The 23,219-nt window shown below is 38.3% G+C and overlaps 1 protein-coding gene across 1 annotated transcript; it reads right to left on the bottom strand.

The window, feature by feature from the left end:
• Positions 1–4,616: 4,616 nt before the first annotated feature.
• LOC140698234 (disintegrin and metalloproteinase domain-containing protein 30-like) lies at positions 4,617–7,196 on the bottom strand. Its single transcript, XM_072967892.1, has one exon. The coding sequence runs from the start codon at positions 7,002–7,004 to the stop codon at positions 4,851–4,853; it is 2,154 nt and encodes a 717-aa protein (XP_072823993.1). The 5' UTR covers positions 7,005–7,196; the 3' UTR covers positions 4,617–4,850.
• Positions 7,197–23,219: the final 16,023 nt, after the last annotated feature.

Here is a 23,219-nt window from a genome sequence, read left to right as displayed (position 1 = left end):
TCGCCACATCATCACCAACATTTGTTATTTGTTGTCATTTTGATGGAGCCATTCTGATAGGTTTGAGGTGATATCTCATTGTGGTTTTGATTTGCATTTCCCTGATGATTAGGGATGTTGAGCATCTTCTCATGTGTCCATTGGCTATCGTATGTCTTCTTCAGAAAAATGTCTACTTGGGTCCTCTGCCTGTTTTTCAATTGCATTGTTTGTTTGTTTTTGATGTTGATTTGTATAAGTTCTTTGCATATTTTGAATATTAATTCCTTATCGGATCTGTCATTTGCAAATATCTTCTCCAACTTAATAGGCTGCCTTTTCATTTTGTTGGTAGTTCCCTTCACTGTGCAAAAGCTTTTTAGTTTGAAGTAGTCCCATTTATTTATTTTTGCTTTTGTTTCCCTTGCCTGAGGAGATAGATAAAAAAAAAAAACTACTAAAACTTATGTCAAAGATCATACTGCCTATATTTTCTCCTGGGAGTTTTATGGTTTCAGGTCTTATATTTAAGTCTTTAATCCACTTTGAGTGTATTTTTGCATGCGGTGTGACAAAGTAGTCCAGTTTGATTCTTTAGCATGTAGCTCTCCAGTTTTCCTAACACAATTCACCATACTATTGCTCTTAATCACCTTCATGACATACAATTTAAGCATAAAAAATGCACCTTTAAAGTGTACGAAGATTTAACAAATTTTGACAAATGTATACACTGGTGTAACCACCACCTCAGTCAAAATCTGGACATTTCCATCATCCACAAAGTTCCTTTATCCCTGTTGGCAGACAATTCTTCACCCAAGCAAATACTGATTTCATTTTTGTCACTACAGATTAGCTTTGTCTGTTCTAACATTCATACAAATGGATTCACATGCTATACATCCTTTGCTATCCGGCTTCTTTTGCTCAGTTTAACAGGTTTAAGAATTCTTCCATGTTATTGCTGTTATCAGTAGTTTGTTCCTTTGATTGCTGAGTGATGCCCATTATACAACTATACAACAATTTGTTTTAATATTCACTTGTTAATGGATATTTTGATTGTTTCTATTTGGGTCTTACTGTGAGCAAAGAAGCTCTGAACATTTGTGTACATGTCTTTTTGTAGAATTATGTTTTTATATTTTCTTGAGTCTCATTGATGGGTCACATGATAAGCATGTGCCCATCTTTATTAGCAGTGACCAAACTTTTTTCCAAAGTGATTGTAACGTTTTACACTTTCATCAACAATGCACGGAGCTCCAGTTGTTCTACATACTCCCGTCTCAACACTTGATGTTATCAATAGTTTTAATTTTAGCCATTCTAGCTGATGTGGAGGGATGTCTTATTGTGGTTTTCATTTTCCTGATGGCTAATGGCTTTCAGCATCTTTCCACGTGCTCATTATTTTTATATATCTTCTTTTGTGTATACCTGTTGACATATCTGACCCATCTTTGAGTTGTCTTAATTTTACTTAGTTGTTAGAAGATTTTATATGATTACGATACAAGTTATTTTTTCAGAGATATATAGTGGATATTACCTATGGCTTAACTTTTTGTTTTCTTGATGGAATCTTTCAAATATCATGAGTTTTTTTTTAACATTTTTATTGATTCATAATCATTTTACAGTGTTGTGTCAAATTCCAGTGTTCAGTACAATTTTTCAGTCATACATGGACATATACACATATCATGAGTTTTAAATTCTGATGATGTCCAGTTTGTAATTTTTTTTACCTTAATGGTATGCCCATTTTGTTTCTAATATAAGAAATCATTGCTTAATTCAAAGTGACACAGATTTTCTCCTTACTTTTCTTCTAGACGTTTATAGTTTTAGCTTTTATATTTAATGAAGAAAAGAGAAGGTTATATAAAAATAGATATATCCTCAGAGATACCTGAGAAGCAATTACACTAATCCCACAAGAACGGGCTGCTATGAAAAAAAGCACTCAGATACCAAACATTAAAATAGCCCAAACTTAAAGTTCAGCAGAAGCACAGGATAGACATAGCACTAAAAATCAAAACGTTTATTGAGGCTTGCTCTGTTCTGTTCTCAGTGCCTGATGTGTATTAATTCATTTATGCTTCACAACAAACTTTTGAGAAAGGTGCTATTACTACCTTTATTTCACAGGTGACAAAATTATGCATGGAAAGTTTAACTAATTTCCCAATATCAACTATCAACTAGCAAGAACTGAATGGCAAAGTGGCCATGACTGAACAGTAAATAAGTGAGCTTAGAGATCAAGCTGAGATCTTTGTCCAAGCACAGAACAGATAACGGCTCCTATTACAAGGAAAAAAGAAAAAAAGGCATAGAAGGAAGTAAATGAAGACTAATACGAGTTCTAGAAGGAAGGATTGAACACACTGAAGGAATATGGGTAACATAACATATGAAATAGCATAAACATAAGCAAATTTCCCTGGTTTGTCCTCAGACACAAAAGATCTACCAAAACCTTAAAGAAAAACTTAACACACACGTGTACACACACACCTCACCCCTAGGCACATCCTGATGAAAATTCAGAATTTTAAAGTGTTCTCTAAATAAAAAAGAGTGTATTCTACTCAGGGGAAAGAAAATATAAGTCCACAAGAGTGGTACATATAAGGGGAAAAGAAAAGCAATGAGTAAGATCCTATTCCATTGTAAAACTAGTTCACAATGATATAATTGGAAATTTGATTAAATTTTAAAAGAGATTAACAAAATAGAGAAGTCATGAAGCAGAGTATGTTATTAACAATCCCTTACAAAAGATCCAGATTATGTCAACTAAAATTGGAAAGTGGCCTGGGAGATGTAAACAAAGAAATTATTGTGTAGGAAAACTGCATCAGCCCAAAGGCAATTTTCACAGTCTAAAAAGCATTCTGAAACCGTGTTAAAGGGAAATCTGAACTAGCCAAATTTAGTTTCAGAGATCTACTGGTTTTCTTTTTCAGCAAGAGCCAATACCTGAGAAATCACCAATAGTACACTTTATTGTTACTGTCTGTGTACGTTACTGTTTTCCCAATACTGTATGGACTAACTGAACACAGGCATGTACTGTTAACAACATATATTGCAAGGCACATAAAGACCCTGACTGGTCTTCAAACAAGTATTTCATTGTTGCTGCACCACAGACTGATCCTCGGTTAGGTGATAAAAAGGTGCCAGGCGGTGGGGCTCTCACAAGCAACCACCAGAAAAAGCAAGCTAATGTGCTTGCTTAAACACTTGATATGGGTCCATTATTTTCCCCAAAATATTCATGCTCGGGTTGAAAATACTGTTTTCCATATGTTAGTAAAAGAATTGGGTAAGACTGCCATGGTCTCCACTGGCTAGTTTATCCTACCAGATTTTTCGGAACAATGTACCAATAAGCTCAAGTGAAAATCTCTGAGACCCAGAATGCTAGATAAAATCTCAGCTCTGGTTTTCAAAAATAACACCAAAGCAGTGCCTAGCGATGCAGAGGGCAGGCACTAAAAGAGAAGATGGTTACCAGTCTTCATAAACTCCAAAGGTTCTCTTTGTTACAAAAAGAGATGCTGCTACATTTGGTATCTATAGTGTAAAAACATATTTGGTATTTTTCTTTCTCTTTCTGGCTTACTTCACTTAATATGATGATCTCTTATATGTGGATTCTAAAAAAATATTACACGAAACATTTACAAAACAGACTCACAGACAGAAAAAACAAACTTATGGTTACCAGGACAGAAAGAGAGTGTGAAGGGATAAACTGAGAGTTTGAGATGTGCAGATACTAACTACTTTATATAAATGAGATAGACAATGAGTTTCTACTGTATAGCACAGGGAACTATATTCAATAACTTGTAGTAATAATGAAAAAGAAAAAAAAAGGAAAATTAACAAAACAAAAGGGTAACTTCCAAGTTGGGAGAAAATATTTGCCAACCATGTATCTGATAAGGGCTTAATGCCCCGAAATATATAAGGGACTCATACACCTTGGCAGCAAACCCCACACCCACAAATATCCCTATTTAAAAATGAGCAAGGACATGAATAGACATTTTTCCAAAGGAGATATACAAATGCCCAACAAGTAAATGTGGATGTTTCTAACACTACTAAATTGTACACTTAAAAATATAAGGCCTGAAAATAGGACTACCACTCGAGAGTTGTCTTGTCATCAATGGTAGACTGTGGTGTAGTGCACAAGTTAAGGTAGACTAGAGTCCTTAACCCAACTGAAGTCACCCCAAACAGTGAGTCAGAGACCACACATATACGGAGCTACAGTGAAACATGCAGTGACTATAACAGGAGGATGTCCTTAACTGGGGACGTCCTTGTCAACTACCACTTTCTGTATGTAAAATGTGGTAGTCACCATTTATGGCTCAGCATGGGGCAATGGCACAGGTGACGACGCTGAGGGAGGCAGAGGCAAAGGCAGACTATGGCTTTGTTTGCTGGGAACTGACAGGCAGGACTCTTCTCTGAAATCCACTGTACTTCTGTGACACTCACAACTTTAGGGTTCAGAAAGCCATCGGGGCATTTTTTTAAGGATATCCAGAACTTGATCACAAACTAGGGGGCAAGTGAAATAGGAAACAAAAATGCAACGATTTGTTTCCAAACCAAGAATACTTTTTATTTGCTGATCAAAACCTCAAAGAAAATTCGATTAAAGAATTGAGGGAAGAAGGAAGAGCTGTTAGGATAAATGAGAACCTCGTTCAGTTTATGACCCTGAGTTACAGAGTGACTGTGCATTGCCTGATTATTTTTTGGTTTCTTGACATTTTTTGCCTTGAATTATTCTACTCCAGTGTTAATTTGTGGTGTTTCTTTCTCTGGGTTTATAAGTTTCCTAAGATTTTTCTGAAAAATACAACAATCACTGAGATAACTAAGAAAATAAGGCGTATTGACATAAAGGACACGACCTGAATTGAGGTGGGTACCCCCTGTTTTAGAGGTCCCGGTGGCCCACTGTCAATGCTTCCTCCATACCCTACCTCCTCACAGAAGGGAGGGGCCCAGCCATACACGCAGTGGCAGTTTTTCTTATTGTTGCAAACGCCTCGGTGGTTGCACTTGTCAGGCAAACAGTCAAACTTCAGGACTGAGCTATTCACGCAATTTCTATTAAAACATATTCGGTCCCTACCACAGGAGGTCCCATCATTTACCACTCCCAGGTCAGGTATCCCCATAGCTACCATGGACAAATGGTAGCCTATGCCCCAGCACATGAGATTTTCCTCCTGCAGATGAGTGGAAATTAGAAGAGTATGATCTGGCATATCAGGGATGGTGTTGACATTTATACACTGTATCCTGCCACATAATACATTTTCTCCAGTACATGTCTCATACTGATGAGCTCCTAAAATACCACAGTTCCCAAATTGGTCACCTATTACATTAACTGCATCATAGCACTTAAAAGGACCCCCCAGGGAATCAGATCCAAAAATGCTTCGGCACTGTACAAATCTGTCCCGGCAGCCTTTTTTGACACAACGGGCTTTGTACTTGCAAGGGGTTCCATCCTGCTTGTAAGTGTCACTTGGGCAGAGTCCTGAGGTCCCACTGCAGTACTCTGCGAGGTCACATTCATTTTCCTCCTTCCGACACATGTACCCAGATGGACGAAAGTGACAGTTATGACAGCAAAGTCCAGTGCTACAATTGGCACCTTGTTTGAATTTACAATCTGGTTGACAACACTGGTCTGTTTTACAGTCCTCTCCTGAACCGCAGTCACATTCCTCATCCTCTTCCACAATTTTGTTCCCACATCTCTTAACCACAAAGCCTAGTCCTGGGATATTAGTTAGACACTTTGCTCCTGAATGGACGTGTGCAAAAAACTCAGCATAACTACAATTACTAAACCCAGTTCGTCCAGTGCCCATGATGCAATTGTGCCTACCCTTACACTGGCAATATTCTGCATCATGGTTCATTCCCACACTATGGCCCAGTTCATGAGCAGTCCAAGTGGCAGGTGTGAGGACATTCATATCTGAAAAAACACTTGCAGATCCAAAATTCCCAATAGCACACACTCTTCCCCAGGACCATGCAAGAGCATCCTTATACGTCTTTCGAAGGTAGAGATGTGTCCAATCTGATGGAATCCGAGGATCTAGTACAGTTCTTCTGTAAGATACAAATTGGCCTAAAACACTAGTTAATTCTTCATAATCAGTTTTTATTTTGTTTCCATCTGTCCACACTTCAATGGCTAAGAGATGTATTCTCATACGGACATCTTGAAAGTAAGAGTCTGCGATCGCAGTCAGAAGAATGGCGTCATTCACGACTAGAGTCAGATTGGAGTTCAGGTACAAATACCTACTGTGATCGAAGACCAGGGCTAATTCCAAGTACTTCTGGTGCATGTAAGACTCAGTGAGGTCGCTTATCCTAGCCACGTTCTCCTGCTGGGCCATCTGCTTTACTGTGTCGTCATGACTTAAGCCACAGATGTGACTAGGAAATTCCTGCTCTTTCTTCAGGAGATACACCACATGTTCAAACGTGGAAGAAGCCCTGAGGGGCTCGATTTGATAATGCCTGGCATCGATTTGCAATATGCCTCGGAGCGCCCCCGTGCATGTGCTTAAAGTAGCCTCGGAATCCTGATTTCCTTCAACCAAGCCCATGTAGTTGCAGTCGCTGGGTACATAAGGGTGATCCTCCCAGAGCTGCCCCTGCTCCGTGAAGGAGAAAACCTGCAGAGTTCGGGCTAACAGAAACCTCTTGGGCCACAGGTGGAGGACGCGGTTCTTGCCTTTTACCTGCAGGAGGTAGGACACGTGCTTGGCCACACCCTGCTGCTCTCGTCGGAAGCTCAGCTTCTTGGGGATGGTGACTTCATAGGAATCAAAGCCCCACTCCGGGTGGAAAACTGGATCCTTGCCAACACAGTCAGCCAGCAGCAGCGCCAGGAGCAGCACCGGGAGCGAACGGCCGTGGGAGAGGAAGGGCCTCCCTGACCTCATGGCATCGCCTGTTCGCTGGCGAGTCAGCCCCTGCAACGGTGGCCTTGCGGGTCGGACTTGCAGGGACGCCGGGCTCCCCGAGCGCGGGGTGTGGGGGCGCCCGCCTTGGCCTGAGCTGGGTCCGGCTCAGCGCAGCCGATTTTCACAACAGGCGAACGACAGGTGCGCGCCCCCGTGTCCAACGCATGTAGTTCTTCCGAGAGGGGCCGTTAGGCGCACGTGGAAGGATCCAGGGAAGGAGCGAGAAGAGAATGAAAAGCTCTTTGCAGAACGAGGCTCTTTGCAGGAGGGAAGGAGAAGGGCAGAGAGTGGCGTGAGCAAAACAGACGGAATAAAGAAGGGGAGGAACAAAAGAGAACTTGTTTTAAAAAAAAAAACTCGCTGTATTTTGTGCCCTTTAGTCTGTTTCTAGAGGCCCTCGGGCACACCTGATGGTTTTTCATTGATTGAATCAGGTGATTCATAGGCCACTGTGCCCACCTTTCCATTCCACCATTCCGTTTTCAGCTGCGGTGCTTGCAGCAAAGGGAAGGCGCACAGGAGCCGGCACGGGTAGCGCCGGAACTGAAAATCAGTGCAGACTCATATCCCCACCCGCCCCCCGGGCAGCGCCTGGCTTCAGGCAAGGGAAAGTTTCATCTGGTCAGGTGGTTCTTTCTGCTCTGTGTCCTTGGGTTGCCAGGGATCAGCGTGATTTTCTGGTGTGGGTGTGCAGTGGTGGAAGAATCTAGAAAGAGTAAAATATCCGTGAAAAGAGCAAAACCCAGGAGCTTTCAGAGCAAGGTGAAGAGTTTATATATGTTTCTAGTATGAGTGATGGCTGAGAGAGGAGACTGCAAAGCTCCATCCAAGATCCCTGCTCAGAATATAAAAGAACTAGTTGTCTGTGGAATCCATAAATTACAGGGTCTTATGATTTTGTTGAGAACTTTTGACTCAAAAGGAACATTTTCAATTATGTTCTTAGGGAATTAATTACGTCTGCATTACAGGGAAAGGTTTAAAAAGGACCAGGCCTGAATCAGGGAGACCAGTTAACTTCATGTAACAATCCAGTCAAGCGATGTTGTCAGTGGGCCAGAAATAATGGCATTGGAGCTCATAAAATTCAGTGTTTATGGAAGGCTTACTGTGTGCCAGCCACTCTTCCAGGCTCTCTGCGTGAATCAGCCCATTAAGTCTTCGCAAGAACCCTATTTTGCAGAGGATGGTAACTCTATGATTATCTTCCATAGTTCACACACAAGGAGACTGAAACTGTATTTGCACTCGATGGTGATGCTAGGTGACACCATTGCCACACACATTTAGGCACTTCCCTCCTGGAGCCTCCTTACCAGTCACCTCTGTTACCCTCTGGGGAAGGACACAAGTGGACATCTTCAAAAAATATGAATAAAGCAGACTCTGCTGGACTTAACGATTGAATGGATTCTTCCAGCAGGAGAGAAGTAAGAATCAAAAAGAATATTCACGTTTTTGGCTTCTGTATCATGGTCCAGTCACACGGGGAAGGAGAAAATAGCAAAAGAAGTTGACTCTCGTGAAGGGAAGAAATATGAGAAGTTCTTCCCAGGAGGTGGAAATTTTAAGGTGTCTGTCTCATGTACTGGTGGGAAAGCCCCAGCAGACAGCCCTGCCCAGCCTCCGGGAGAGGACAGAGGATCCCCTCAAAGGGGCCCCCCTCAGGGATAAGCAGACCAGGAGGCCTGTGCACTGTGGAGATGACCCGGTTGGCAGGCAGGGGAAGCTGTGAGTGTAGTGAGTAGACAGTCAGGGAGGGCAGGTCTGAAGTCTCAGTTTTCCTGTAAAGTCAGGGGCTGAGGTGAGGGCGTGGTAAGGGTGAGGGAGATGAAGAGGAGAACTCAGGAGAGAGCTGACTAGGGACAAATGGAAGCATCACCAAGTGTGCTGAGCTCCTAGTTCAGGTTGGAAACCAGAAATGACAGTTTCCCCCAGTCTGTAAATCTGGTAGATTTTCTCAAGCACCCAGCAGCCTAAACTGGGGAGGGTAGTTGGAATCTATCTTTTGTATCCATTTGATTTTATCATCGTTTTCAAATTTATACCATTTTCTTTAGGCCACTGGAGAATTTCTTGATGAAAAACTCCTAATTCATCATCTAATTCATCAACTCTTGTTGCTACAGTATTGTCTGTGGGCTAAACTCTGTAGCATCTGTTTGATAACGCAAAGCCTTGTGGAAATAGCCTGCTTTGACATAGTTCTTCTTATTTACAAAAATGATATTGTAAAAGGTGAATATATATTATAAAAAATGGAAATAACTCTTAGTTCCATAGAGTAGAAGATGCAAGCTTCCTTTATCCTTAACCTGCATATGTCTCCAGTAAGCTCCTCCCAACCCCCAGAAAGAGCTCTTATGTATGTTTCTCCACCTGTTCATATGCCATTAAAATATGGAAAGTATGCCATATTTTAAAATAGTACATCCTGTTCATATACTTTTGACACTGCTACTTTTCAGTACATAATACATTGTAAATAATTTTCTAGGTCGTTGTTAATATCAGATGTAGATTATTGCCCATAACAGATACTATATTCAGATTATAGTATTCACATAATCATTTATTTAACTATTTCCTTTATGGATGGATGACGATACAATAGTATTGCTTCAAATTTCTACATTTTTCTTTTTGACAAGTATTTTGTATTATGGCAATACATATACATATATATGTATTAAAGAACTTATGTATTTATATGTAAATATACACGTGTACACATTCGTGTATATACATGTATACACACACATATTTTTTGCCTCTTCTGATGGGTTCCTAGAATTGAAATTGTTAGGCCAAAGAGAAAGCAAGTACTCAGATTGACTGAGCTCTTTAAAAATCACCATAAACTCTGTAGGGAGGGTATAGCTCATGTGGTAGAGTGCATGTTCAGCACCCAAGAAGTCGGGGTTCAGTCTCCAGTACCTCCTCCAAGTGGAAATCAATGAAAAGTCAAATAAATTTCTTAAAATCTTGTATTGATTTGCAAACTATGTACAAAGCTGCTTGTCCAATAGAACTTTTAAAAACTTTTGGTAAAAAGTAAATAACATTAAATTTATCACATTAACCATTTTAAAGCGTACATTTCCATAGTGTAAGCACGCTAACATTTTTGTGTAACAGATCTGTATAGAACTTTTTCATCTTGCAGCACCGAAGTTCTATACATATTAGACAATAATTTTACCCCTTCTCCCCTGCTCTTTGAAGAAACTACATTTCTACTTCCTCTCTGTGACGACCTTGTTTCACTTAGCATGTCTTCAAGGTTCATTTTTGTTATAGCTTCTGACAGGGTTTCCTTCTTTTTAAGCACACATACTGATCCATGTATGTCTATACCACACTTGCTTTGGTCATTCATCTGCTGATGAACATCTAGGTTACTTCCACCTCTTGACTACAGTGAATAACGCTGCAATGAAAATGGATGTGCAATTATCTCTTCGAGATCCTACCTTGAGTTCTTTAGGGTATATATCCTGAAGTGGGATTGCTGGATCATATGTAATTCTATTTTTAACTTTCTGAGGACCCTCCATACTGTTTTCCATAATGACTCTGTCATTTGACTTTCCCACCAACATATCACAGGATTCCAACTTCTCCACATTCTTACCAACACTTATTATTTGCTGTTCTTTTGATAAGACCATTCTGATTAGTGTAAAGAGGTATTTCTTTGTGGTTTTGATTTGCATTTCTCTAATGATGGTATTGATCATCATTTCATGTGTTGATCCATTTTTTCTATATCTCCTTTGGAAAATATCTACAGGCATAACTTGACGATATTACGGGTTCGATTTCAGACCACTGCAATATGGTGAGTATTGCAATAAAGTATATCACACAAAATTTTTGGTTTCACTCCAATATAGTGAATTTGCATTAAAGTAAGTCACACATTTTTTATATAAAAATTATATTCACACGATATTGTAGTCTATTAAGTGGGAAATAACATTATGTCTAAAAAAACCAGTGAACATGTATGCATTTAAAAATACTTTATTGCTAAAGAATCCCAACTATCTTCTGAACCTTAAGGAAATAGGAATTTTTTGCAATAGTAACATCAAAGACCACATATCATAGATCACAATAACAAATATAATAATAATAGAAAGTTTGAGATATTGTGAGAGTTACCAAAATCTGACCCAAAGACACAAAGTAAACAAATATTGTTGGAAAAATGGCACAGAGAGACTTGCTTGACCTAGTGTTGCCACAAACATGCAATTTGTAAAGAATGCAATAATTGCAAAGTGCAGCAAAGCAAAATGCAATAAAATAAGATATGCCTGTGTCCAAGTCCTTTGCCAGTTTTTGAACGGAATTATTTGGTTCTTAGTTGTTGAAGAATTTTCTTATATATTCTGAAAATTAACCTCTATCAGATACATGACTTGCAATTATTTTCTCCCATTCTGTAGGTTGCCTTTTCACGCTGTTGCGCTGTTGATCGTTTCTTTTGGTGCACAGAAGATTTAAAGTTTGGTGTAGTCCCATTCACATAATTTTTATTTTGACACCTGTGCTTTTGGTGTCATATTCAGGAAATACTGTAAATTCAGTGTCCTGAAGATTTTCTCTGTGTTTTATTCTAGGAGATAATATGTTTTGTTCTTATACATATGTTTTTAGTCCATTTTAAGTTATTTTCATGTAAAGTGTATGGTAAGGATCCAGCTTTATTTATTTTTTTGCATGTGGATATCCAATTTTTCCTATGCCATTTGTTAAACAGACTGTTTGTTCTTTATTGTGTAGTCTTGACACTCTTGTTGAACATTATTTGGCCATATATGAAAGGGTTTATCTCTGGGTTCTCAATTCTACTCCATTGATCAATATATTTATCTTTACGCTAATTCTAAACTGTCATAATGACTACTAATTATTACATTTTAACAATATGAAGTCTTCCAATCCATGATCATGGGTAGCCTTTCCATTAATTTGAAGCATCTTTGGTTTCTTTCAGCAATGTTTTGTAGTTTTCAGTGTGTAAGTCTTTTACGTCCTTGGTTATCTTTTTTGATGCTACGGTAAATGAGATCGTTTTCTTAATTTCCATTTTAGATTGTTTATTATTAATATATAGAAGCAACTCTGATTTTTCACTGTTGATTCTGTAGTCTGTAACTTTCTTGAATTGACAAGTTTTTTGTGGGTTTTTTTTTTGGTGGAATCCTTAGGTTTCTCTGTATGTGAGACCATATCATGTACAAACAGATTATTTCAATACTTCTATTCCAGCTTACATGCCTTTTTTTTCTTTTCCATGTCTGATTGCACTGGCTATAACTTCTAGCACTATGCTGAACAGTGGTAGTGAGAGTGAATGTTCTTGCCCACTTGCTCCTGATACTAAAAGAAAAGCTTTCCCTTTGAATATGATGTTCACTACGAACTTTTTATATATGACTTTCATTATGCTGAGATAGTTTCCTTCCCTTCCTAGTCTGTGAGGGTTTTTTTTTAAAATCATGAAATGGTACTGAATTTTGTCAAATGCTTTTTCTGCATCCATTGAGAGAATCATATGTGTTTTGTCCTTCATTTTGTTAATGAGATATATTACATTGATTGATTTTCATTATGTCAAACCGTGCTTGCTTACAGGTATAAATCCCATTTGGTCATGAACTATGACCCCTTTAATGTGCTGTTGAATTCAGCTTGCTAGTGTTTTGTTTAAGATTTCTGTATCAATATTCATCAGGGAGATCGATCTGTAGTTTTCTTTCTTTACTGGGTTTTGGTTTTGGTATCAGGGTAATGCTGGCCTCAGAGAATGAGTTTGGGAGAGTCCTTTCCTCTTCAGTTCCTTGGAAGAGTTGGAGATGGATTGTTTTCAATTATTCTTTAAATGTTTGGCAGAATTCTCCAGTGAAATGGTCTTTCCATTGTTGGCAGGCTTTTGATCACTGCTTCAATTTCCCCACTAGTTGTAGGCCTGCTTAATCTCTTATTTCTTCATGATTCATCCTTGACAGGTTGTATGTTTCTAGGAATTCATCCATTTTTTGGTTATCCAATTTGTTAGCATATATATAACTGAGACTGAGGTGTCGAAGTCTCCTACTTTTATTGTGTTGCTGTCTTATTTCTGCCTTCAGTCCTGTCAATGTTTGCGTCATATATTTGGGTGCTTTAATGTTAGGTGCACAAATATTTTAAATTGTTACATTTTCTTGGTAAATTGACTCTTTTATCATTAATAGTGTTCTTTCTTGTCTCTTGTGACAGTTTTTGCCTTAAAGTCTATTTTGTGTGATATAACTGCGCCACTCTCTCTCTGTAGGTTCCCATAGCAGGAAATATGTTTCCACCCTTTAATTTTTAGTTTATGTGTCTTCTTAAATCCATAGTGAGTCTTTTATAGACAAAATATAGTTGAATCTTGTTTGGTTTTTCTTCTATTCATCTGGTATATGTCTTTTAATTGGTGTGCTTCCTCTCTTTACATTTAAAGAAATTACTAACCAGGAAGAACTTACTGTTGCCATTTTAAAAATAGTTTTCTGTGTGTCCTCTAGCCTTTTTGTCCCTCTTTTTATATCTTGCTGTCTCCTTCTCTGTTTCATTGATTTTTGTGGTGACGTGTTTCGACTCCCTGCTCATTTCCCTTTGTATGTATTCTATAGAAGCTTTCTTTGTGGTTATGATTGCAATTACTAAGACAACTTAAAGTTATAACAATTTATTTTATGCTGATAAGAATTCCAATCACATATAAAAGCCCTGCTCTTTTACATCTCTATCCCCTTCCCACTATGTTGTCATTGACACAAATTACCTTTTTTAATATTGCTTATTCATTAACATAGATTTATAATTGTTTTTAAGCTTTCTAAAAAGATCTATACTTGATTTATAAGTTAGTAACTCATCTATAAGACAATACTATGGGAGTCTTTATTTGTCTAAATATTTTACTTTTATTAGAGAATTATACATTTTATAGAGTTTTTTTGGTTGCTGTTTATCAGCCTTTCACTTCAACTTGAGTACTCCTTTCAGCACTTCTTGTAGGATAGGTCTAGTGTTGAGGAAATCCCTCATCCTTTGCTTACGTGGGAAACTCTTGACTTCTCCTTATTTTGGAAGGGTAGTTTTTCTGAACATAGCATTCTTGGCTGGCAGTTTTTTCTTTTAGTAATTTGAATCGGTCATCACATTCTCTTCTAGCCTGCAAGATTATTACTGAGAAATCTACTGACAATCTAATAGGACCTCCCTTGTATGTAAATTTACTTTTCTTACTGCTTTCAAGATTATCTTTTTATTTCTGAGTTTTGACTATTTGATTATGATGATGTCTAAAATGGCCTGACTGTAGGTCTCTTTGGATTTATCCCTAATCATAGTTTTTGAGCTTCTTGAATATTTATGTCCATTTCTTTCCTCAGATTTGGGGAAATTTTGGCCATTATTTCTTCAAATAACTCTTCTGCCCCATTCTCTCTGCTTTCTCCTTCTGTGATTTTCATTGTTTTATTTATGGTATCCTGTAAGTCCCTTAGGTTCTCTTCATTTTTTTTCATTCCTTTTCTTCCTGTTTCACTAATTATGAAATTTCTCTCGTTTTTGAGTTTATTGATTCTTCTTTCTTCCTGGTTAAGTCTGATATTAAGTCCCTCCAGGGAAATTTTCAATTCAGGTATTGTATTCTTTATTTCCAGAATTGCCTTTTGGTTCTTCTTCATAGTTTCTCTCTTTTTTGATATTCTCATTTGTTTATGCATCATTTTCCTGATTTTATTTAGCTGGCTGTCTGTGTTCTCAGTTAATTCATTGAATATCTTCTTAACAGTAATTTTGGGTTGTTTGTCTGGCAATTCCTATGTCTCCATTTCTTTATATTCACTTTAGAGATGTAATTGCTTCCTTTAAACATGTCAGGGTTGCCTGTACATTTGTGTATGTTGCTTCTGTTGTTCTGTTTTGGATTTTGAACAGCTAACTCTCCCAGATTGCTATCTGGTTCCATACAGGGTTGATTTTCTCTGCACAGCCAGGCTAGATTCTGGAGTCCTCTGAAGTCCTTTCTGCATGTGGGTGTGCCCAGTGTGGATCCTTTCTGGGCTTGTGTGTATAAGCTATTTGAAGAGATTTGCCAATCTCTACTCAGGAGCTCCCACTGGTGACTGTTGTCAGTATTGCAGCCTGTCTGCAATGCTGGGGCTCCATCCTGGGGCTCCATTGTAGTTTTTGCCTGTGGTGCTGCACACCCTGTTGCATGGCTTTTCTCTTTTTCATCAGAGACTTTAAACCTGTCATTCTCATTCCTGTCAGTACTGAAACACAGTCAAGATAGATATAGTCCCTCAGACCAGCCCTTTAATTTCATTTGGACTTTCATTCAACTCCTTTCCCTCCTACCCCAAGAAAAGTTGGAGGTCGAGGGTTTTCTTCCAAATACGATGCATCATATGTGTATGTGTGGTGGTGGAGGTGAGAGTTTTGTGGGGAGTAGACCTCTGAGGAGACAAAGTGAATAGTGATGCGGATTCCATATCCAACTTCCATGCAGTCTGTTTCATGCTCACCTGCGGTGCAGAAGTCCTTTAACTGATTTCCAGAGTCCTCCCAGAGGTTCATCTATAGCGGGAGAAGGAGTGTTGGGGCTTTCTGATCTGCCATGTCACCTATGTCTTTAGTCTGTTCAGTAGAACTTTTTGTAATAATAGATATGCTAATAAAGTCCAATACTGTAGACACTAATGACCTGAAGTTACTGAACACTTGAAACGTGGCTATTGTGGTGAACAACTGAATTTCAAATTAATTTAACTTTAGGATAATTTAAACTTAAATAGCCACTAACTATTGGTTACTAGCTGCCATGTTAGACAGCACAGTATAGAAAGCCTGTATTTCTATAGACTTTCCAGCAGTGTTTAATATCCAGCTCCTATATCTAGACTTACATTAGAAAAAGAACATAGCTCAAGATTGTAAACTGCATTCTCTGATTATTAGTGAGGTTGAACATATATAGTAACTCAGCCAATCTACTTTTTAAAATTATTTTTAAAATTCAGATAAAACTGATATATAACATTGTATTAGTTAAGTGCTCATCTTGATAGTTTAATTATGTGTATGCTGCAAAATAATCACCATAATAAGTACAGTTAATAGCTATCACCACCCATAATTATGTTTTTTGCCTTGTGATGAGAAATTTTAGGATTTACTCTGTTAGCAACTTTCTGATACACATTATTAAATGTGTTTATATTCACCTGTTCATATCCTTTGCCCATTCTTCTATTACTTTGCTTTGTTTTTCAACTTAATGGAGCTGCTTGTATATTGCAAATCAATTCTGCCAATCTGTTATTTGTCACTTCACTTTTACAGTGTCCTTATTGTACAGGACATTTTAAACTCTTCTAGCTCCTGGTTTTTGTGTCATTCTTCTTGCTTATCTCATAAAAAATATCTATATAACGTGCATGTTAAAATTTTCTTCTAGTACATCTCTGGTTTTTTGTATGGAATGCAATGCTGTCTTCCAAGTGTGGTATTATTCTGCCTTATCATTGGATCAAATTTTTTTCACATGTACGGTGGTGTTGGCTAGATTTTGACTTTTGTTTCTAATTTCATAGTCCTCTGTACAGAGATAACTCTCTGTATGATAATGATTCTGGAAGCTACACTAAGATTTATGATGGCTTCATATATGTACCATCTTTATGAAAAGTTCATTGACTGTCATTGTGACAGTCAGGCCGCGTGTATGACAGGTGTTACAGGGGGATCCTTCCTCTCTCCGAGTGTCAGCACAGGCTCTGTTGACATCCCTCAGTCAAACCACCAGGAGCACCCCAGTAAGTCAAACAAAGATGGATTTATCAATGCTGTTTGCTGCAAGGAACGTTGCACACTAAGGGGAGATGTGGTGTCTCAGTAAGTGAGTGTTAGGGAGGGCTTATTATGGGACTTGTACTTGTGTTTGATGATGTTGAGGCAGGTTAAAAAATTGAGTATCTTAATGAATTTTATCAAAGTTACAGGCATGGTCAGATATTCATGATTTTTACTAGGTGGGAAGAGTAGAGCAGAACTAAAGCTTTTTGATAAAGAAGTAGCAATGGCAAGTCAGGAGTGGGGGATATTTGGTAACATTTGCACTTAGTAATTATTTTAAAGGTTGTTTCTTTGGATTACCCATGTGTATCTTTTGGGGGGGTGTATCTTTGCTATGTAAATGTGCTTTTCTCCTCAATTACATCCCCAAATTGGATTTTGTTGATAAATTTTCCATTCTTTTGTTTACTAAATTTCTAATGATTTAGGGTAGTCTTTTTAGCAAGTTTTCTTGGGTTGTCCAGGTGTGTAGTCTTGTTACCCTCAGATGAACACACCTTCTCTTCCTCATTTCCGGTTCTCAAATGTAAAACCCTGCAATAACCACAGTAACTAGATTCTGATATAACATGATTACTGGTTGGTGTGCATCCTCTGAAAATTACTGTTCTTAAACCTTTTCTGGGAGTGAATGAAAGGGGTCATGGTGGAGAGAAAGGAAAGAGAGATGGAGAACATGAGCCAGTTCCATAACGGAGAGGCAGGAGCTGGGTCCTTACATCCCAGTGTTTGCTGGTCTCTCTCATCTGAAATAGGCATGTTGAAGCTGGTGATGATTTCCAGTGAAGAGCTTGCAAATCCCAGTCTGATGACAGAACCCAGACTCAACCCCAACATATTTATGCTGAGGCAGCCAGGTGCCACCAGGTGGTGCCAAAGAGCAGCCAGGACCCCACAGGTACGGGTTTTCCAACTGGACTCCAGAGCTCCTACCCAGCTAGGCAACAGCTGCTTCGCCTTGCTCACTTAATTAACTTTGCATTTCTGCAGTCCCACATTTCATACCACTGAATTTGAAAATGTGTTTGCTTCATGGATCACCTATTGCAAATAACAAAGTTTTTAAGCATAAAATAATCTCCACAGATTCAATTTATGGAAACAAGTAACTGGAAAAGGAAAAAGGGAGGAAGGAAAGGGAGGGGAATGGAATAGAGATGGTTAAAGAGTCTTACTGCATTATCTTCAAATTATCTGAAACAAATATAATAAAACACTAATGTTTTAAATTCTGTAACATAAAATTATGTATAACTGTATATTTTAATTTTATACTATTAGGTTTTTATACATCTGTCAGTATTATAGATACATTTTATTGAAATATAACTTATGTTAGTAAAATTGGAAGATCTTAAGTAAATTTTACATGGAATTTTGAGTATGAATACATTCATGAAATCACCACCCAGGTGAAGATATTTTCAGTCTCCAGAAAGATTTTTCTTGCCCTCTTCTCAGTCAAGGTCCCTCTCGCACAAAACTACTCACCATTCAGATCCCTGTTTACCATTGATTTGTGTTTCCTGAACTTATATCGTGGAATTGAAACCATAACACTCTTGGTAGAAAATATAGGAGAAAAGATCCTTACTATTGGTTTTGGCAGTGATTTTTTTGGATATGGCAACAAGAGCTCAGGCAACAGAAGCAAAAATAAACACATGAAACTACATCAAGCTAAAAATCTTCTGCAAAGCAAAGGAAATGATGAACAAAATAAAAAAGCAATCTACAAGCTGGTAGGAAATATTTTCTAACTTCACCTCTGATAAGGTGTTAATATCTAAAATACGTAATATACAACTCAGCAGCAAAAAACCCCAGACAAGTGACCCTATTTAAAAATGGGTAAGGATGTGAGTAGACATTTCTTCAGAGAAGACTTACAAATGGCCAACAGGCATACGAAAAGGTGTTCAGCATCACTAATCATCAGAGAAATAAAAATAAAATCCACAACGAGATAGCACCTCACACAATGGATAAGATGACCATTGTACGAAAGATAAAAGATAACGTGTACTGGCAAAATACTGGCAAGAAAAGGGAATTCGTGCACACTGCTGGGAATGTAAATTGATACAGACATTTTGGATACAGTGTGGAGGTTTCTCAAAAAGTTAAAAATACATCTACTGTTTGACTTAGCAATCCCACTCCTGGGTACTTATTGCAAAGGAAATTAAATCAGTGTCTTGATGAGACACATGCACTCCCGAGTTCACTGCAGCATTTTTAATACCCAAGATAAGGCAACGACCTAAATATCCATTAAGAGATGAAGGGATAAAGAAACTGATCCACATATACGATGAAATATTCAGCCTTAAAAGGAAGACCCTGCCATCTGTGACCCTGTGAAGACATTATGCTAAGTGAAATAAGCCAAACACAGAAAGAAAAAACACTGCATCATCTCACTTGTATATGGAATCTCAAAAAGTAGAATTCATAGAAGAAGAGAGTAGTACAGTGATTACCAGTCTGGGGGGCGGGGGGAGAGACAGGGAGATTTTGGTCCAAGGGTACAAAGTTGCAGTTACATAGGTTGAATAAGACCTAGAGATCTAATGTACAGCATGATGACTATAAATAATACTGGACTGTGTACTGGAAATTTGTAAGAGACTACATATCAGTGCTCTCAGAACACAGAGAAAAGGTAAGTATGTGAGGAGACAGTTCTTCATTAGCTCGTTTGTAGTAATCACTTCACTATTACATGTATATCAAAGCATCATATTGTACGCTTTAAATATATACAAGTTTAATTTTAAACAAACAAAATGAAACCAAGAACACAGTCAGCAGAGGAAAAAGGCAACCTACAGAGTAGGGAAAAATGTTTGCAAATCATGTATCTGATACGAGGTAAAGAATGGTAATAAAGAAAGAACACCTACAGCTCAACACCAACAAAAACAAAACCAAAAACAACTGGATTTAAAAATGGGCAATGGACTTGAACAGAAAGTTTTCCAAAGGAAATATGCAAATGACCAACTGGCCCATGAGAATATGCTCAACACCAGCAATCACTAGGGGAATGCAAATCAATACACCAATGGATAGCATCTTCCATCCATTAAGATGGCTATTATCCAAGACCAGAAAATAACAAGTGTTGGCAAGAATATAGAGAAATTGGAATCTTTGGGAGCTGCTTGTATGAATGTGAAAGGAGGCAATTGCTATGGCAAACAAAATGGTGGCTTCAAAAAATTAAAAATAGAATTACCATATGACCTAGAAATTGCAAATCTGAGTATTTACCCTAAGGGATATGAGCCGGGAAACAACCAGATTTTTTTGTACACCCATATTCACAACAAACATTACTCACAATAGGAAAAAGATAGAAGCAACTCAAGGGTCCACCAAGGAATGAATAGATCAATAAAATGTGGTATATACATACAATAAAATATAATTCAGCCTTAAAGTGGAGGGAAATTCTGACATGCTACAACATGGATGAATCATGAAGACTTTATGCGAAGTGAAATAAGCCAGTCACAAACAATTACTATAGGATTCCACTTAGATGAGGTACTTAAACAGAGACATATAGTCATAGAGACTTAAAGTAGAATAGTGGTTTCACAGCCACAGGGAAAAGGGTTGAGTTTCTATTTAATGGGAATAGTGGTTCAGTTTTGCAAGATGTAAAGAGTTCCAGAGATTGGTTTCATAACAATGTGAATGTGTCTAACACTACTATACTATATTCTTAAAAATATAAATCCTGGAAGTGTAAAACTCCTAAAAGAAAACACAGGGAAAAGATCCTTGACACTGGCCTTGGCAATGATTTCTTGGATAAGGCCGACCAGAAGCACAGGCAACAAAAGCTAAAATAAAGAGGTGGGATTGCACAAAACTAAAAATCTGCACAGCAAAGGAAACAATAAATTGAAAGGGCAACTTACACAGTAGGAGAAAATGTTTGCAAACAATGTATCTGATAAGGGGTTAATATCCAAAATATATGAACTATTTTTACAAGTCAACAGCAAAGAAGCAAATAATCCAATTAAAACTGGGTAAATGACCTGAACAGGTATTTTCCTAAAGAGGACATTCAAACGGCCACTAATTGTATGAAAAGGCATTCATTACCACTAATCATCAGGGAAATGCAGACCAAAACCACAATGTGATATCACCTCATATCTGACAGAAATGCTATATCAAAAAAATAAGAGAAAACAAACATTGCTAAGTAGTAAAAAAAAAAAAAAGGAACACTTTAACACTGCTGATGGGAATGCAAAGGGTACAGCCACTATGGAAAATGCTATGGTGTTTCCTCAAAAAATTAAAAATAGGCCTACCTTATGATCTAGCAATCCCGCTCTTGGTTATACATCCAAAGAAAGTTAAGTTATTACCTCCAAGATATCTGCACTCTCACATTTATTGCAGCATTATCTACAATTACCAAGACTTGGAAACTGCCTAGATGTCATTTAAAGTATGAATGAATAAAATACACACACACACACTGGAATACAATTTAGCCATAAAAAATCCTGCCATTTGAAAAAACAAGCTTGAATCCAGAGGGCATTATGCTAAGGAAAAAGTCACACAGGGATACACAAATAATACATGGCATCGCTTACATGTGAAGGTTCTATTAAAGGGACAAATTCATAGAAACAGAGAATAGAATGGTGGTTGTGAAGGGCTGTGGTGAGGGGAAAATGAGTAGATGTAAGTCAAAGGGTACAAACTTTCCATTATAATTAAATACGTTTTGAAGATCTAATGTAAAGCATGGTAAATGTAGTTAACAATACAGTATTGTATACCTGAAATTTTGCTGAGGATTTCTTCTAAGCATCCTCACCTCCTGAAAAATTTAACTATGTGAGGTGATGGATGTGTTAATTGTTTTTGGTCGTCATTCCACAATGTATGTCTGTCAAATTATCAAGCTGTACATTTTAAATATATAAAATTATATTAGAATATTTAATCACAATTAAAATTTTAAAAATATTTATAATCTGTAAGTACCCTTAATTTTTAAAATAAATCCTCCTCCCCAAATTTAATTTCCTAATATGCACAGAAAGCTACACTGAATAATGTCATTAATCATAAATTATGTAATCTTGAGCAGGTTATTTAACCTCATTGTCCTCAATTTCTTTTTCGGAAAACAGGAAAATGATAACACCTACCTCACAGAGTTATTCTCAGGGGTATGCACGTTAAAACATGTGAAGCACTTAGAACCTTGCCCAGCACACAGTGACTGTTCAGTAAATGGTAGCCACCATTATCAGTATTGCATCTATAGTAAGAACTGTCCCCGAACAGTCTAAGGGCACCACTCTTTATCATGAGCCTCCCACCACCTCTTCAGTTAGAAGACTGTGTGGCTAAGAAAAGTGGAGAGTGCGGTGGGGTACAGTGGTCCTGCAGTGCTGCCTGCGGAAGGAGCAGCCCTGGGGAAGGCGAGGGAACTGCAGGAGGGCTCAGGCCAGAATAAACCTGAAAACGCTGGGGGCTGACACAAGTCTGGGATGATGAGACCCTCATTGGTAAAGACGTGGGCACATGCTCCTCTGAAGGGGGCACTCAGTCCTCCTCTCCTCCCAGCCAAAGCACCGGGCAAAGAGGGGAGAATATTTGGGGGCAGACATGGGTGTACCTGGGAAGAAAGGCGTTCCTCACTCTCCTCTGCTTTAGTTAGGGGTGTGGCAAACCAAGGGCCAGATGTCCCCCAGCACATGTTCATAGAAGATTGTTTTAGCAAGCAGAAACCCAAAGCATGGTATTCTGTTAAGAGCCTGGACCCCAGGACACTGCCAGGTCTTGTCATCAATGGTAGACTGTGGTGTAGTGCACAAGTTATGGTAGACTAGAGTCCTTAACCCAACTGAGGTCACCCCAAACACTGAGTCAGAGACCACACGTATACGGAGCTACAGTGAAACATGCAGTGACTATAACAGGGGGATGTCCTTAACTGGGGACACCCTTGTCAACTACCGCTTTCTGAATGTAAAATGTGGTAGTCACCATTTATGGCTCAGCATGGGGCAATGGCACAGGTGACTTCACTGATGATGCTGAGGGAGGCAGAGGCAAAGGCAGACTATGGCTTTGTTTGCTGGGAACTGACAGGCAGGACTCTTCTCTGAAATCCACTGTACTTCTGTGACACTCACAACTTTAGGGTTCAGAAAGCCATCGGGGCATTTTTTTTTAAGGATATCCAGAACTTGATCACAAACTAGGGGGCAAGTGAAGTAGGAAACAAAAATGCAACAA

The sequence above is a fragment of the Vicugna pacos genome, chromosome 9, assembly GCF_048564905.1.
Source record: "Vicugna pacos chromosome 9, VicPac4, whole genome shotgun sequence".
NCBI lineage: Eukaryota > Metazoa > Chordata > Mammalia > Artiodactyla > Camelidae > Vicugna > Vicugna pacos.
Note: the sequence above shows the minus strand (reverse complement) of the source record. Positions and strands in the feature narration are given on the sequence as shown.

Coding starts and splice junctions, on each gene's coding strand:
- LOC140698234 (XM_072967892.1), bottom strand. CDS start 7,004: ATGAGGTCAGGGAGGCCCTTCCTCTCCCACGGCCGTTCGCTCCCGGTG.